Consider the following 17180-nt stretch of genomic DNA (forward strand, 5'->3'; position numbering starts at 1 on the left):
AAAAATAAATTATTGTCTACTTCTTCTGCAGTGAGTGATTAGGGAATTTGCGATTTTGTAATAACCAGTTGAAACCTGTTCTAAAGTGCGCGCATTTAGTAGTCAAATTTGTAAATTTATGTATGTATATATACATATATAAATACAGTCGTTGAAAAATACTTAAGAATGATACCCAGTTCTATCCATTTGAAAGTTTTCTATCAAACCACTTAAATGTTTTGCATATTAGGTTTTATTTTATAAATTGAAAATGTTTTCAATCTGTATCAGTCTTTTTATCTTAAAAAAATATAAATTTTTTTCTTTCATATACAAAAGTTAATACAATTCGAGAATTTTTCAAGAAAAATATAAGTTCAATACGATGAATTGAAGACACGAAAAGCAGCCCAGTATTTTTTACTATATCCACCATTTTTGATTACTTCTTCAAGCCGTCGCTCAATGCTTTCTACAAGGTGGTGGTGTGGCATCTTTCCTTTGGAATCGAGTACCAAGCCTCCTCAACTGCGGCCCACAAATCATCAAAATTTTTAAAATTTTTGCTAGCGATTTTACCTTAACGTCCTTCCACAAATTTTCTATTGGATTGAGATCAGGGCTCTGCGCTGGCCTATCCAGTACATTAATTTTTTCTCTTCTGAGCCATTGCTTCACTGTCTTTGCAGTATGCTTTGGATCATTGTCCTGCATAAATGTTCAATTGAATGGCATCAACTCAAACACAAATGGCTCCATTTTATTCTGGAGTATATCCAGATACTGAAATCTATTAATTTTACCAACCACGCGAACAATCGGCCTAACACCATGCCAGGAAAAAGATCCCCAAATCATGATGCTTCCGCCGCCGTGTTTAATCGCATTTTTTGTGAACCTAGGACTTAGCAGTTGATTTTTTGGACGACGTACAATAGATTTCCCATCTGGTCCCATGCTATTTATTTTGGTTTCGTCGGTCCAAAGTACGTTTTTCCAAAACTTTGTCTTTGTGGGCTTTTGCAAAGGCAAGTCGGTGTTTGATTTGTCTTTTGAGAGGAGCGGTTTTATCTGCTTATGCGCCCAAACAGCTGGGCTTCATTAAGTCGCCTTCCTACAAGATTTGTGGACACCTGTAGACCATTTTCTTGGTTTATTTCAAGATTATTTGCCGTGCCGACTTAAAAGGATCTGCTTTGCTCTTGCACTATCCACATTAACATCAGTTTTTCGCCGCTTTGATTTTCTTTCCGTTTTTATGCTTAGATAGGATGAATCTTTCTTAACTAAATTAAGAGCATTATAAACCGTTTTCCGAGAGCACATCATCATTTCAGCTATTTCTGCATAGCTTTTTCCGTTTTGACTCATACGATAAATAAGAGCTATTTTCTCCAGGGTGCAATGTTTTTCGCGTCCCATTTTTAGTATTGTAATTACTTTAAAATTTTATTTAAGAAACAAAAAATTATACTAAAAATAACTGAAAGTTTTAAAGTTTTATATTAAAGTTTTACTCTCCGCTGCACAAGTTAAAATACGCTATTTTGGTGTCCACTTCCAAACAGCAATAAGCATAAATAGAATAGAACACAAAAAATTCCATCGAAAAAAAACGGTAAATTCCTCGCATAAATGTAAGCTTAATAACGGTAATGAATGTAAACAAACAAATTTATTTGATCAAAGCAGAGTTCGTACTAAAAACTTAACTTAACATATAAGGTTCACATTTGTGCTATTTATCTGTCTATGGCTGTACATATATATATTTATTTATTTTTATTTTATTGCGATAACCCAAGAAGGAAGTGTGGTTAATTACCACAGATTTAAATTACTACAAAAAGCCGATTAAATTTAGTCTCGAAATAAATACCGATCGCACATATATATAGTGTATATGTACATACGTACATACCTATGTTCGCACGTGCAAATGTGTGTTATAATATTAACAAAAAAAAAAAAAAAAAACGCGCTGTGTCGTTCGTGTTTTAATTTGTTTCTTTTATGAGAAATTATAAAAAAAAATAGTAATGACCAAGAAGTTATATGTCAAGCGTTTGCTGCGTACTCGTAACTGATAAAGTGAATTAGTTGAAACCAGTAAAGAGCAGTGGTTTTATTTTGATATCTAATCACCTCGAAAATGCTTAAGTCAACGCTTTTCAATTGTGACAATTGCATCGGGTGTGTGTTGACTTTGAGGAATTCGCCAGTTTATACCGGCTTAATAGTATATAAATACATAATTTTATAATAAAATAAATGAAAATATAAAATTACATACGTACGTTCGCTGGCGAAAATATTTGCCATGGTATAGTAAAAGTATTGATTCACAAAATTCAATCTTTAGTACAGATTTGAAATTTGGCAGAGTAAACCTATATTTCGATTTCTCTCTTTTTTCGTAAATACTCAATTTTCGGACACCTTCGAGCATTTGTACGCACTGTTGTAAAGTATTTGCACAGTGGAGTCACTTGTAACTTTGAATAAATTTTTGAGTGAAACGTGTAATAACAAACATCAGCTGTTAGTAAAATATTACAGCACGTTACATACATATTTATGTGGCTCTATGCGCCAACTTGGCACTCTCGGAATTCCTGACATATTCACAGACTTTCCTTCAAAATTTTCAATTTCGGGATAAAAATACATCTTGTGAATTTCGGAAGCGTCGTACTTGTGTTTATTTGTATGGCAATGTATGGTGTATAATATATGTATATTTATGTATGTGCATACGTTTTAACTTGTAATTTTGTTTTTATATGTATTTGCAATATGTAGCTACTGTCACCTGGTAATGTAGTAATGTAGGTGCCTCCTAATTTTTTAATTTTTTTTTTCAGCCATACGAACCGATTTCAAATACTTCTCCATCCACACAACAGCGAGACTTTAAATTCGCACGACAGAGTGATTCGCGTCCAAATTCGCCGACATCATCATCTCAGGGGCCTGGCGAGAGTGAGCGCGGACAATATCCGTAAGTATCGCTAAAGATTTTCATATACCAGTACATACTAAGTGAGCTGAAAATGCACAGGGGGATCCAAATAAAGGTTTATGAATAAATTATTTTGAAGGCGCCTTTCTACTTGAAATCTAGACTCAATCAATGTCATATCCTACGCGTTACTAAATAAAAGCTGGCACAAAAGTAATCACCCTATCGGCAGATTTATTATTTTTCCAATTGACGTCATATGTCAATCATATTTGACGCTTGTGAACTATGCAGCTGCAATACACAAACAGACAAGCAATGGGGCGCGTAAAGATCAAAATAAAAATACACTTAAAATATTTTTTTTTAAATTTTATTTAGTAAAAAAGTTATTTGAAACAAAATTAGATAATTAATTTTGCGCCACCTTGTATCAGAACGTTAGCTGCCAACTACGGGATTGTCTCGTTTCCTGCCATAGTTGTGTAATTGCGCCGAAATTCTTAGAATATCAGGCGTAAAAACCAAAATTGGGGTTGGGTTATATTAGTTTGGGTGAAAAGAAATCCATTATTTTTGCGCAAAATTTTTGCACAAATATTTGGATCTGTTTTATGGTCGGTCATAATAGAGTGTAACAATGCAGTCAGTAAACTGACTACTCATAATCACTAATTTGGGTACCAGGACATGAGGGACACGAAGGAAACGAGAAGGCCAAAAAAGGGAGCAGAAGGGCTATTTATTGGACCAACCCCATTTTTCGGCTTTAACAAAGTGGAAATATAAAACAGGAAACCAAAAAATGCATCCAAACTAAAATCAGGGAACATTGGAACGGCACAAGTGGCCTTAATCACTTCAAAAAGTTTTTAAACTTCAATGCCAACAGAGCAAAATCTGCTCTAACCCTAGATAAAAAGGGCCTCAGATTACACTGTGGAGCACTTACAGGTCACTTTGCCTGTAATAAACACTTAAACACAATAGGGTTGTCTAGTACAAGATTATGCAACTTAATCACCAACTGTGAGGCATTAGGCCACAGGTGACACAGAATCCTCCTTCTAAGGAGTTGGTTCGATTCCTCGGTATACTAAATAATTATAATTAAGTAATTAGGAGCGCACAATAGATCAATCTGGTCGCAGTGCATAAAGGCCTTAGCCTAACCCGTACACTCCGTAACTCCTGGGCGATGCTACGACTACTAACATGCAGATAAACTTCGATTATTTCGGTGATTTTATTTACATTTTCTTTAACATCAAAAATGCCTGAATGGCATCAACACCATAAACACCATTCACAATTTTAGCGACCTGGCTTATATTTTTGTCTTTATCAAAGAGAAACTGTAAAATGTACCGAATTTTCTCTTTGTTGGCTTCCATTGTTACTGTAACTCACTCAACTGAATGGAGCAAACAAAAAACAGTAAATAATTTTTTTGGTGTCAGTAAATAGTTTTTTTGGTCACCTTGACAACAAGCATAAACTTTAAATTGTTTGATCGGTTCATTTATTTATTTAAATTTATTTATTTAAAGTTTTTTAGTCAAAAACACACAATCGTTCCTACTGACTATTGCCTTAGTGCTTATATAACCAATGTATTAATAGAATAACAAAACAATCTAAAACGAAAATATAACTTAATTAAAAAAATACGATTATATTAGCGAATTAAATGATGTAGCAAAGAATAGAATTGATTTTTAGTTATTGTAAAATCTAACCACATGGAATTCGATATCTCATTAAATTGGCGTTACATTGGACTCAAAATTCGTTTTGAATTTCTTGAGATAAAAGGAAAAGAGTTTCGTAAAGTTTTTGCGAAAGAAACGCACAATCAATGCTACCTTGAATTAAGGGGTTATATATGTCCAGCAGCGTCAAAAATGCGCTAAATGAAAAACTGTTTTTAGAAGGGATAACAGTAGAAATAAATATACAAAAATTGTGTACATTGTTGATTAGTACTTAAACTTTATAAAAAAAATTATTTTAATTTTTCTTTACAAAAATTAGTATATAAAAAATCGCATGACCCAAAGTACAACGAAAAAAAAAGTTGCTCCACGGTCTGCATCATTTCTCCTTGAAATGTTGATGGATCTGTAAAAAGTAAAAAAAAACTCTTTTAAAATAAAGTTGTGGTTATAGTCTGACGAGCCGGATTTTTGTATTTCGAAAAATTTTGCAATTTACGGCATTTAAAAAAAAGTATGCGTTTTACGTCATAAATGTCACACTTTAATTATGTTTATTAATTTTTTTAATAAAAATATCAAAAAACAAATTCATAGAGAAAACATTTTAAAATATTTAAAAAAATCGCATCAGAAAATATTAAAAACTGTATGAGTTGTCATGCAGATAGTGCCGGAAAAAGTAGTTTCGAGAAAAATGAGTTTAAAGTTTGAGGTACAGGAGCGCGCGAACCGCTCTCTACCTAGTTAATAGGCTGTAGAAGCTATAATATTGGGAATTTTCGTATGAAAATGTTGCAGTATATGCTTAATACTTTCGAGATTCGAAATATCGAAAAATAATCGATTTTTTGTAAATTCTGGACGTGTGTAGCCCTTTAAATTAAACACAAAATAAGGCTATAGAATGGGACGATTCAAGCGACTTTAATCCAATTAATAGCAAGCGGGAGCAATAAACGAGCTCATTAAGGTCAGCCTGTAGCTTACGCACATCCTCTGGGCTTCTTATTGAGACACAATTTTTTACGACACATCGATCAATACAGCCATCTATCGAGAAAATATTGGATATCTGTTTCCTCCAAACTAATATAAACAGAAAATTTATTAATAAATGAAGAAAGAAAGATTATTCCAAGTCAATAATACGATATGGGGTTAAATCAATGTAGCCCAAAAAAAGAATTGCTAAAAACTATGGAAATTTCATTTATATTATAAGTACAGAAAATGGTGGTAATAATTTAAAAATAAAAAGGCATGCAACATAAGATTAAAGAATAATATAAAGGCATTTTTAATAAGAGGTGTTATTTTGATATTCAAAGAAAAACGCTATTTTTTTAATATAAATGATCGGATGTTTATTTCATTATAAAGTGGAAAATAACATCAGGCAAATGACCACCACGACCAAGTTTACAGGACAATATCCTTTTCATGAAATTTTCCATAACCGAATTGCAAAGTGGCTGCCCTATGTCTTCGATAGCCTCACGAATTCCATCTTTGAGGTCTTGAATCGACTCTGGGCTGTTGGCGTAGATCTTCTCTTTCACGTGGTCCCAAAGAAAGAAGTCACAAGTGTTAAATCACAAGATCTCGGTGGCCAATTGTGATCACCTCTGCGAGAGATAACACGGTCCGGAGACTTTTCCCGTAAAAGATCAATGGTTTCGTTGCTTGAGTGGCACGTTGCGCAGGTCTTGTTGAAAATGAACGTTGTCCAGATCAATACCATCCAATTCCGGCCATAAAAAATCGTTAATCATCTCTCGATAGCGCAATCCATTCACCTGTAATACCTGTTATTGGAAAACCCTTTATTGTTATGAAAAGATAGGAAAGTATAATGAAGAAAATATATAAAAAAGTACAAAATAAATTTATAAATCGCAAATAAAGATAATAAAGTAATAATAAGTATAATAAAATAGATAAAAGTCTAAAAAAAAAAAAACTGCTGAAAATAAATAAAAAAAAATTGCAAAAATTATAAACCTTCCATAGGGTTATTTGTTATGCGCAGCCTGTACGTACGTAGTATTTGAAAAGGCTGGGCTGACAAGTGGTGTTTTGCGATACACAGGCCTTGATTTTTTCCAAGGTGAATCTATTAAAGGTGGTGTTGGTAAATCAGCTGAGTTGTTTTTTTCTATCGCCGTGTTCATGTGACTGTCAGCTCAGAATGAAACAAGGCGAATTCATTATTTGTTTTCTAGTTTCACAATACTTTGCTTTGACAATCAAACGTACAGAAGAGTGTTGTTGGTCACCACCTTTAATTAATGCGCCTTGATTTTTTCTATATTTTTTTTCTAAATATTTTAATGATTGCTGCAAAGCCCACTTGACGTCTTCCATGCCAATTAATTTCGAAAATATTACAAAGCGTGAATGTAATGAATAACCCTTATTTTAAATTTTAGAAAACCTGTCTAAATGAAATATTTTAATTATCAAACGTCGTATTGAGAAACCCAGTCATTTAAATTGCATTTAATAGACTCAATATTTAGTTTCATGTCCATGTTTATTACCGACATTTCAAAATCGGAAATATCGCAAAAATAGCTTAATTTTTTTTTATGCTGTAGTTGTATTGGCATTTTATAACCTCTAAATAGTATTTTTTTTATTGATACCTAATCAAATTCTTCCGTCATTTATTTCCCGTCATAGTTGTTCCATTTGCAAAACTCTTTGCGCCGCCAACAAAATGGAATGGCTCTCCACTAGTGCGGAGCACATGAACTCGCATGCCATGCACTTTCCCTGCTTGCGTGGGAGCAACAGTAATGGTCGTGATAATGCCAGCTTAAGTGGCAACGGCGGTGGTAGTGGTGGTTCTGGCAACAACAACGATAACAACAATCGTGTACTCGCTTGTAAGGATTGTGTGAACTATTTGGCGCGTCAGTGGGAGACCATGGATGCTGAGCGTGTGCCGTTGGAGCATAGAAGGTAATATTTAAATTTCTTTTCTTTTCTCTTTCGCATATTACATTTTGATTCTAATTATATATTTTTCTATTTGTAGATATAATATTCCGTCGCCCATGATCACTTCAAGCTCACCCAATGGCTCACGTCATGGTGGCCTAACTATAACTACACCCCCGTCCACGCCATCTGTGTCTTCAACACCTGCCAGCACATCGATTTATTGTTTCCTATGTGGTTTGCATTCGGATTTGACATTGGCGAGGGTGTTGTATGCGAGCAAAGAGGTAAATTTTGTTAATAACTTTGGTTGCAAGAAGCCGTTGAAACGAAATTTATTAAATTGCCTAAAGATTTAGTTGCATTGAGTTGAATGTTGAATGTTGAAAACGAATGTTTTCTAGTACAGATCGATTCTAAGATACCAGGCATAGCAAATTTACCAAACTAGGGGTTGTCCTAAACTACCGACTTCTCTAAAACTAGTTCTGAATGTAAAGTGGGACAGAGTTGCCACCTAAATTTCGGATCGATAGTGCCGTTATTGTCCTCTAAGTATACAAAAGTTAATAGAAATAGGAAATGTCCAGTTGGGATAAGCTCAAATCTTATTGCAAAGGCTAGCAATGTAAAAATGGACGGCTTGCAGAATTTGCTAGCAGTTATGGACGTACTGGTAGTGGTACTGGTATGCCAGTGTCACAATTTCCACCAGACTTTCACGAAATATCGAAAAATAAATGTTTTTGGCGATCGTATTTGCATGAAAATCAAGTTTAGAGGCTTTCCTGATGCTCTTAGTTGAACTTTCATAAGTCTGCCCAGTAGCTATGCGTATCATAGAAATCATTCATTGATTTTTACTTGTAGCGGTTTTCCTTGGTAAGTATTATTTAGCCGCACTAATAGAGGAGTATGTCTAAAAATATGCAAAAATATAAAGGATGATTTTGCAAGTTCGCCATCATTTGAAATTAGTAGAATAGCCGAATTCTACTGGCGACAATTGTTGCATATGAGGTTTATTTAAACATATTTATTCATTTATTAGTAGTAGGTTCTCTTCAAAGTAATTCTTGTGCTACAATTTTCCAATCTAGCTTTATCCAATATCCTAAGAATTACCGTTATACCCTTCTTGGTATAGCTTAGAGCTCTCCCAGTAATGCGCTTTTTATCTCCTCAATTATGTCAAATCTATGACCTTTTATGGGGGTTCTCAGTTTTGACAACAGGAAAAAGTCGCAGTGGCTCAAGTTCGCTGAATATAGTGGGTGTTGCACGATTTTATGAATTCTTTGATACATTTTTCGATAGCCGCAAAGCGAAAGCACAAAACCGTCTAACTAAATATGCCACATATGGTATAGTCAAAGCTGTAAAAACAAAAAAAAAAATTTAAATCGAATGTGCGTTGCTCACGAAATGTGAAAAGTCAAATTACTTTTTGAACACATTCGCGCCAAAGCGAATCTATTAAAGGTGAATGATTTGTTTTTTTTTCTTTCGCCGTGTCCATGTGGCTGTCAACCTAAAATGAATCAAGGCGAATTCATTTTTTGTATTCTACTATTCCAATACTTTGCTTTGACAGTCAAACCTATAAAATATTGTTGCTACCACCTTTATTGAATGCGCCTTGCCTTGCGCGGCCATTTACTTCAAAAAATTCAAATTTATATAAATAAAGAAATTCCTCATTCCTCGTTTCCTCAATTCCTCGTTTAAAATATTGAGTATTCAATATGTATAATTGTTGTTTTAATATTAACAGTAACTCGGTTTATTTAATATAAGTAATAACGGCAATAACATAATTTTTCAAATTCAAACAAAAAGTGGGTCACCCTAATTTTTTTGCATATTTTAGTAAACTATGTGTATTTCGTTTTTTTTCAGAACTGAATCGACTGAAAAGTTAGTCTTATTTCTCACAGTTTACCATTGACGTTGCAAGTTTCTAAAAGTGAAGATGAATAAGTAAACATCGAGATCTGATGGTGAAATACCATCCCGGAGGGAAACTTGTGCGTCAAATCACGGAAAACCCCCTTTATTTTCTTAGAAAAAGTGGTACTGGAAGAGTTTTCAAAATAAACACAAATGTGATCAAGAGAAATTATTATACATTTAATAAACGAGAACCCGAAAATCTCTGCACTTAATATTACTAAATCACTTAAAAATTCGTCAATTGTAGACGTACTCCCACAAACTATCAGAAATGTTTTGCACAGTAACGAATACAGAGCGTACACTCCTAGAAAAAATTGCCTTTGACGGATTTATGTGAGTAAAAGGTTGAACTACGCTAAAGGTTACGTTGGAATTTTTGTTTTCACCGACGAGTCGAAATTCAACAAATTTGGGTCGAATGACCGCAGTTTGGTCTGGCGAAGGGAAGATACCGCACTCAATCCGTCGAATGTGGAAGGTACTGTGAACCATGCTGGCGCGCATCCCATCCTCCTCAGAGCCCAGATCACACTACCATTGGGCACTTGTGGGCCCACATTGAAAAATAATTGCGCAAGCGGCAGATTAGGGGGAAAATGACCTAAAATCAGTCATTGAAGAGTTATGGGCAAATATTCCATGAGATGCCACTAAAACTGTAGTAGACTCCGAGCGAGTAGACGGCGTCTACAAGCAGTAATTAGTGCAATGGGATACTGCACAAAATATTAGTTCATAAATTTTCCTTTATTTTCATATTTACTGTCCCACTTTATGTTTGAGTTGTAAAATTAAATTATTGTTTTTGTTATTGTTTACTGGAACACTTTCAAATAATTTAAATATTCTCTTATTTTCGTTTAAAATACTGCTATCTTTTTGGTTGTCGTTCTCAAGTTATAAAGCATTGAAATCGGAACAAACAAGTGTCCCAGTTTATTTTTGGTTTGCTGTATACCTATAGCAATGTCAAACATTTTGTTCCTCCTAAAACCCATATTTTTAGTATTATTTTCATATTTACTGTCCCACTTTATGTTTGAGTTGTAAAATTAAATTATTTTTTTTTTTATTGTTTACTGGAACACTTTCAAATAATTTAAATATTCTATTATTTTCGTTTAAAATACTGCTATCTTTTTGGTTGTCGTTCTCAAGTTATAAAGCATTGAAATCGGAACAAACAAGTGTCCCAGTTTATTTTTGGTTTGCTGTATACCTATAGCAATGTCAAACATTTTGTTCCTCCTAAAACCCATATTTTTAGTATATCGGAGTCCATTATATTTAGTTAAGTAGGTGCTTAAACTGCTGTAGTGTAAAGAATAAATGGTGTTTTTTTTGTTTATATATACAATAATTATTGAAAAAGGGCGCCACTTCGGCGTCTGTGCAAACACTTCTTAAAACCTAATAAAAAAGAAACCTTATTCACTACATTTCCTTTATTCCGAGTAGTCGCTTTTTGTTTTACCAGCATCGTTATGATAGCATTCACTTTTCATGAGTTCCACTATCTCAAAAAGTATTGCGGCCCAGACATTTAAGACAACATTCACTTATTGTTTTAGTTTTATGCTTGTTTTTTAGTTAGTATACTTGTACATATCGCACATTTGCTGGAAGAAAGTCATAAATGAAAAAATTAAAATTTCGAAAAAAACGGATGCATCTAATGAGATACTCTATGCTATGGGGTAAATGGTAACTGTTTTCCAAATGGAAATTTTTGCCGTCCTGAAAGTAGCCGAATGGATAATCGAGAGGAGATGGAGCGGGAAACAGATTGGAGTATTCAGTGACAGTCAGGCTGCACTGAAGGCCCTGGAGAACGCGAAGCAAACCTCAAAGATTGTTCAAGAATGCAAGAAGAAGCTTAATTCTGTCACGAGACAGAACAGGCTTGTACTTATATGGGTTCCAGGGCACTCCGGTGTTCAAGGAAACGAAAATGTCGACGAATTGGCCAACCGTGGATCAGCGGTTCCTCCACAAGGGTGAGAGCCAATAATCGGAATCAGTTCCACAGGAATCATGAATTGGATCAGCGATTTGGTATGCAATCTACCTAAAGAGCGATGGTCCGGTCTAGAACGCTGCAGAACTGCAAAGTGTTTTGTAACAAGTCCGAACAGAAAACTGTCAAATTTTCTACTAAAACTTGGAAGGAAAGACGTTCCGTTGATGGTCGGTATTATTACAGGACACAACCCATGGGGTCAGCATATGACCACCGTTGGAATAATTGAGGACCCAATGTGCCTGTCGTGCAGGAGGCGGATAGCACTGAGCACTTTCTCTGTGAGTGTCCTGCCTTTGCTAGAGGAAGGCTGCGAGTTTTGGGTTCCGTTGTCGTTAGAATGAGTAATATACGTTCTCTAAAACTGGAGGATATATACAGATTTCCCAAAGAATCTCGAAAATTCTCACAGGACTAACTTCCTTTGTCTCTGTCTCTATTCAGAGATCTAAATATAATGAGCTTTTTAGCCTGAGTGTTTTAAAACCTACCCAATCTCTTGGTGCTCCTGGGCTCGACCTATTCAAATTTCAAATGAGCTACTCTTAATAAACATGGCAATGCATTTTTTACACAGCATTTCTGCATATTTAAACAATTTTCTGTTGGTTGTGACGTGAGGAAACTAGCGTTGTGTAAAAGGTCTTTCAAAAGACGCATCCAGATGTTGTTCTAAAATAAAACATGTAAAAATTCAGATTCTTTCAGGTTTCACTATTTTTGCCCAAAATACGGCTCTTAACAATTACATATATGTGAAAAATTACATCATTTAAATGTCGTCCACCATGAGCACGTCTCCAGGTAAAATCCGCCAAACTGATCGATTCATGATTCCCTAATTGTTGAGAGCGTCGGGTAATCGATGTTGAAGGTTGTTGTTCAGCAACACTTTGCACTACACCAGCAATATTCTCAACAGAACGTCCAGTTTTTGGTCTGCCAAAATTTCGAATTTTGTTACATGTCGTTCTTAAAAAGCGACCATTTTCATAACAAGTTTTAATAATTTTAGCGCGTTGTTCTATCGCGTAAAATTTTACATCTCTCTACTTGACTAATGTCAAGGTACCGTTTCGGAATTATTCATTACGGACATTTATGCGTCACTTTTGTTTAAAATACCCTAGTAATAGTAATTTTTCTCCTTGTTCACTCCTCTTGGAAGCATAGGGCCTCGACAAGATTCTCCCATCGTACATGGTTCGGTGCTGTTGTTTTTGCATTCTCCAAGTGTTTTTTTGGTCGACCGCGACCTCTGCTCCCTTGCGCGTTCCAGTCCAGAGCCATTCTCGTGATGCTATCTGGTGGTTTTCTCAATGAGTGACCTATCCATCGCCACTTTCTGCGTTTGATTTGCCTAAGAATGGGTTGCTCGTTCGTTAATCTCCACAGTGCGTCGTTACTGATGGTGTTTGGCGAGAATATTCTGCAGATGATGCGGAGGAATTTGTTGTTGGTAGCTTTTAAGTTATAGAAATTGCTTTTCGCTTATGCATTTTTTCTAAAATTCATTTACAATAAACAAATTTGCACAAGTTAAGCTGAAGCGCCTACTGGGTACTTGGTGACTACAAAAATCTAAAATTAAATGTTTAACACATAGTTTCGTATTTCTCATAGTGAATATTTTTATAAAATTTTAAAGCATTTTAGCCATGCTTCTGGATTTTTGTATTGTTTCCATTAATATTAATAGTTTTTCACTTCATTTCTGCAGGGCTCTCGACCATATTTTCCACATCTACTCAAACACAATTCGCTGCCAAACGCGGAGCAACTGCGCAAGGATTACTCGGCTCTCGTTTGTACATTCTGCTATCACTCCATGTTGAATCAGTGGCGCAAGTAAGTTATTCTGCTTCTTCTTCATTTTCCATACGCAATTTACTTAAGATAACAATTCATTTTTATTATGTTTAACATTGCTTTTCTTCTTTTTTGTTTTTGTCTTTTCTTCTTTTTTTCTTTATTTTTTGTTTTGTAGGTATGAAGCTCAAACGCCCGCCATAGCGCCAACCGAACGCAAATACAATTGGCACGATTATATCTGCCACTTATGCGGCATTACGACATACCGAAAACGTGTACGTGCGCTGCCCGTTAATGAGTTCCCATTTGTTAAAAATCGTAAAAATGGCGATGGGCTGTTGTTGGAAAATGGTGAATACGCCGTTGTTTGCTTGGACTGCTATGAAAGCCTTAGGTAAACTTGAACGTTCTTTTTCTCGCTTCATTTTAATATCTATCCTGAACTCTTAAGTAAACAATTGCTCAAGTGTTAAAATATTACACTACACTGAATGCAATTATTGTATAATTCATTGCAAAAAATGTAAGATAATGACACACAAACACACAAAACCAACTAAAACAAAAGCAAAAAAAAAAAAAAAAGAAAAAACGTGTAACTAATTTTCCATCTGTTTGCAATATACAATAGATACTATTTATCGCATTTGTATGTATTTGCATATGAGATTAGTTTGAGTTCTTAATTTATTTCCTTTGAATTTATTTCGCATTCATTTTTTTATAAATAATCATTCGTATATTAGTAACTAAATTCATACGCTACCCAGTTACTAGTTTTCGCGCATGAGCTCAAATTCAGCTGCACAAGCGAGCACAAGCGAGCACATTCATAGCGATTATATTCTTTGTTCATATGCACACACATACACACATGTAAAAAATTGTACATGCATTCGTTGGCACCAGCACTCTGCACACATACATAAAGCAAAAGCAACAACATTGCATGTACGCAAATGTCAATTTCAGACAACAAGCCTCGCATCATGATCGTTTTGGTGTACCGATTTCTAGGCGTGGATATAACTGGGTGCCACAACCACCACCACCCGAGGACAGCCCGGATGTTGCAGTTGCACGTTTGCCGTGTGGAGAGCGTTCCGATCGATTTGTGAGTATAAGTAGTTTATTTTTGGCAAGAGATTTGTAAGGTATTGCCACAAATATTAACGCAAGAAGTAGTTTTTCAAAGAAAATGAAGATTGGTTAAGTGAAAGGTAACTTTTCTGCGGCACTATAGAATAATTTTCCAAAAAACAAGTTTTTAAAATAATACGTATTATCAAAGACATTTTAGATAAGTATAGTAAAAGAAGAACAATTCTCGATTCAATAACCCTGGAGCATTAAACATTCGTCTAATAGACTACGTACGCCTGCAGTTTTGCGAATTCGACGTAATCCCGTCACACCACCTCACTAACAGAACTTTAATAATCAGTTAAATAGAAATAATATTAGTGTGGGGAAAAAAGAAATCTTCACAGAATTATATTTCGTTAGCGCAGTGAAAAAGCAATTGGCATTGAATTAGGGGTACCATGCTTAAGACGTTATAAGAAAGATGTAAAGGGTTTTTCAATTGGCGCGGGTCGATTTTGGCGCCCTGTGGCAGCCATTTTATTTTGGTGACATCTCTCAAATCTTTTGTTTATTATTCAGTTGTTTATGCCAAATCATCATGGCAAGTTACACGATTGAACAGCACGTTCAAATGATAAAACTTTATTATCAAAATGAGTGTTCATTAACGCAAACGTTGCGCGCATTGCGCCCATTTTTCGGTAGACGTGGTGGCCCTTCAAAGTCGACTCTTCAACGTTTGGTGGCCAAATTTGAGACGACCGGGTCAGTAAACAATCAGCCAACACCCGTACGTTCAAGGAACGCAAGATCAGCCGAGAACATTGCCGCGGTCCGTGAAAGTGTACAGCAGAACCCGAGGCAGTCTATTCCTCGCCGTGCACAAGAACTTGGCCTTTCGCAGACTTCAACTTGGCGAATTTTGCGTCGGGACTTGGGCCTACACCCGTACAAGATCCAACTGACCCAGGATCTCAAAGTTGATGACCATAGACAACGCCGTTTGTTCGCTGACTGGGCTTCGAATCGTTTGGAAGAGAACTCCAGTTTTGGGCGAAAAATCATCTTTGGTGACGAGGCGCATTTTTGGATGAATGGCTGTGTTAACAAACAAAATTGCCGTATATGCCACACGAGGTTCACCAGGTGATAATGCATCCTCAAAAAGTTACCGTTTGGTGTTGATTTTGGGCCGGCGGCGTCATTGGTCCGTACTTTTTTGAAAACGACGTTGGTGAGGCGGCCACCGTCAACAGCGAGCGCTACACAACGATGATAACCAATTTCTTATGACCCATATGGAACCATATGGACCTAGTCGACATGTGGTTCCAGCAGGACGGCGCTACGTGCCACACAGCAACGCCATTCCATTCCATTTCAACATCTACCCGCCCTTATTGAAAAACCCTTTATTAAAGTTTTAGCTTCATGGCATATGCTAGCATATCTAGAAAAGATAATTCGATTATTCCTTTATTTATTTCTCTTGTTTTTTGTCAGCATTAGTCTTTTTTTTGTAACATATTTGTTGTTTTATTTTCAAAATCAAAGAAAAATTCTTAAGCTTTCGCAAAGAAATGTTTAAAATTGCCGGATTGTGTCGGAGCTTTCCAACAAGTCTATTAAAAAAAAAAAAAAATTAGCTAAAAAACATGTCTCGGGTTGTTTTGAAGCTTTTCGACAATAAACATTCCACATTCTACAGAATCACCGGCTGAAAAAATAATAAATTTACCGAATTTTTTCGGAGCTTTTGTCAATAACAAGAAATAAAATAAATAGCCAAAATAAATTTAAAATCAAAGAATAGCCAGTAAACCTTACCAAAACAAAAAAGAATAAAATAAAAATTAAAATTTTTATTTAAAATTAAATAATTATTTTGCTTGTGTAAAAACAGAAAAAAGGAAAAATTATTATCCCTTAGTAAAAATTCAAATTTGGCAGATAATTTCGTGATTAACCCCTTTGGTGCATTTGACGTCTGAGACACGTCATGCACTTGTTTGCCCTGGTAGCAGATAACGTGTTTTGTTTTTATTAATTTTTATTTTGCAATTCTAATTACCTGAAATGTACTTTACCTATGAATTACAATTACTATACATATAATTACTGCTTTTACATACTACTCCTAGCAACCAAAAATTTAAACCACATGCAAATATTTTCTCAAATAAATCCGTACCCAAGGGGTTAAGCACAGCAATTAAAATCAAATATTTTTTTTTTTATAATTTTTATTATTTTTTGTTTCTTTTTATTTATTTTTATTTTTTATTTTAATAATTTTTATTTTAATATTTTTTTTTCTATTTAAAATATTTTTTTCTTTAATATTCTTGTTAAATTTATTTACATTTTTAATTAAAAAAAAAGTTTCAGTTTTTTAATTTTTTTAATATTCTTTAAAATATTCCTCGGAAAATATTTTGCTTTTCAGATAAAATTTGCTATAAAAGTCTACAGCAACTAAAATAGCAAATAGTTCCTAATTCCTCTTAAGTTCTTTTTAGGTTTTTCAATACCCTTAAAAATATTCCTCGGAAAATTTCGCTTTTCAGACATAATTTGTATAAGCAACGTAAAAGTCTACAGCAACTCAAATAGCAACTAGTTCCCAATTTCCCTTGAGATATGCAACGCTTTTTATATATTTTTTCTATTTACTATTTCCTTTCTGTTTTAGTTTCTGTAG

General features: G+C 34.8%; 1 protein-coding gene across 4 annotated transcripts in view; it reads left to right on the forward strand.

The window, feature by feature from the left end:
• The window catches only part of LOC128868122 (uncharacterized), a 60171-nt gene that overhangs the window by 20591 nt on the left and 22400 nt on the right, over positions 1–17180 (forward strand). For 3 of the 4 annotated variants that reach the window (XM_054109878.1, XM_054109880.1, XM_054109881.1), the window contains exons 6-11: positions 2847–2983; positions 7345–7626; positions 7703–7892; positions 13302–13429; positions 13569–13787; positions 14366–14507. In XM_054109878.1, the coding sequence (XP_053965853.1) occupies positions 2847–2983; positions 7345–7626; positions 7703–7892; positions 13302–13429; positions 13569–13787; positions 14366–14507 (1098 nt within the window). The remainder of the gene's footprint in view (positions 1–2846; positions 2984–7344; positions 7627–7702; positions 7893–13301; positions 13430–13568; positions 13788–14365; positions 14508–17180) is intronic. The other variant, XM_054109882.1, reaches the window with a different exon arrangement.

This window comes from Anastrepha ludens, chromosome 6, assembly GCF_028408465.1.
Source record: "Anastrepha ludens isolate Willacy chromosome 6, idAnaLude1.1, whole genome shotgun sequence".
Lineage (NCBI taxonomy): Eukaryota > Metazoa > Arthropoda > Insecta > Diptera > Tephritidae > Anastrepha > Anastrepha ludens.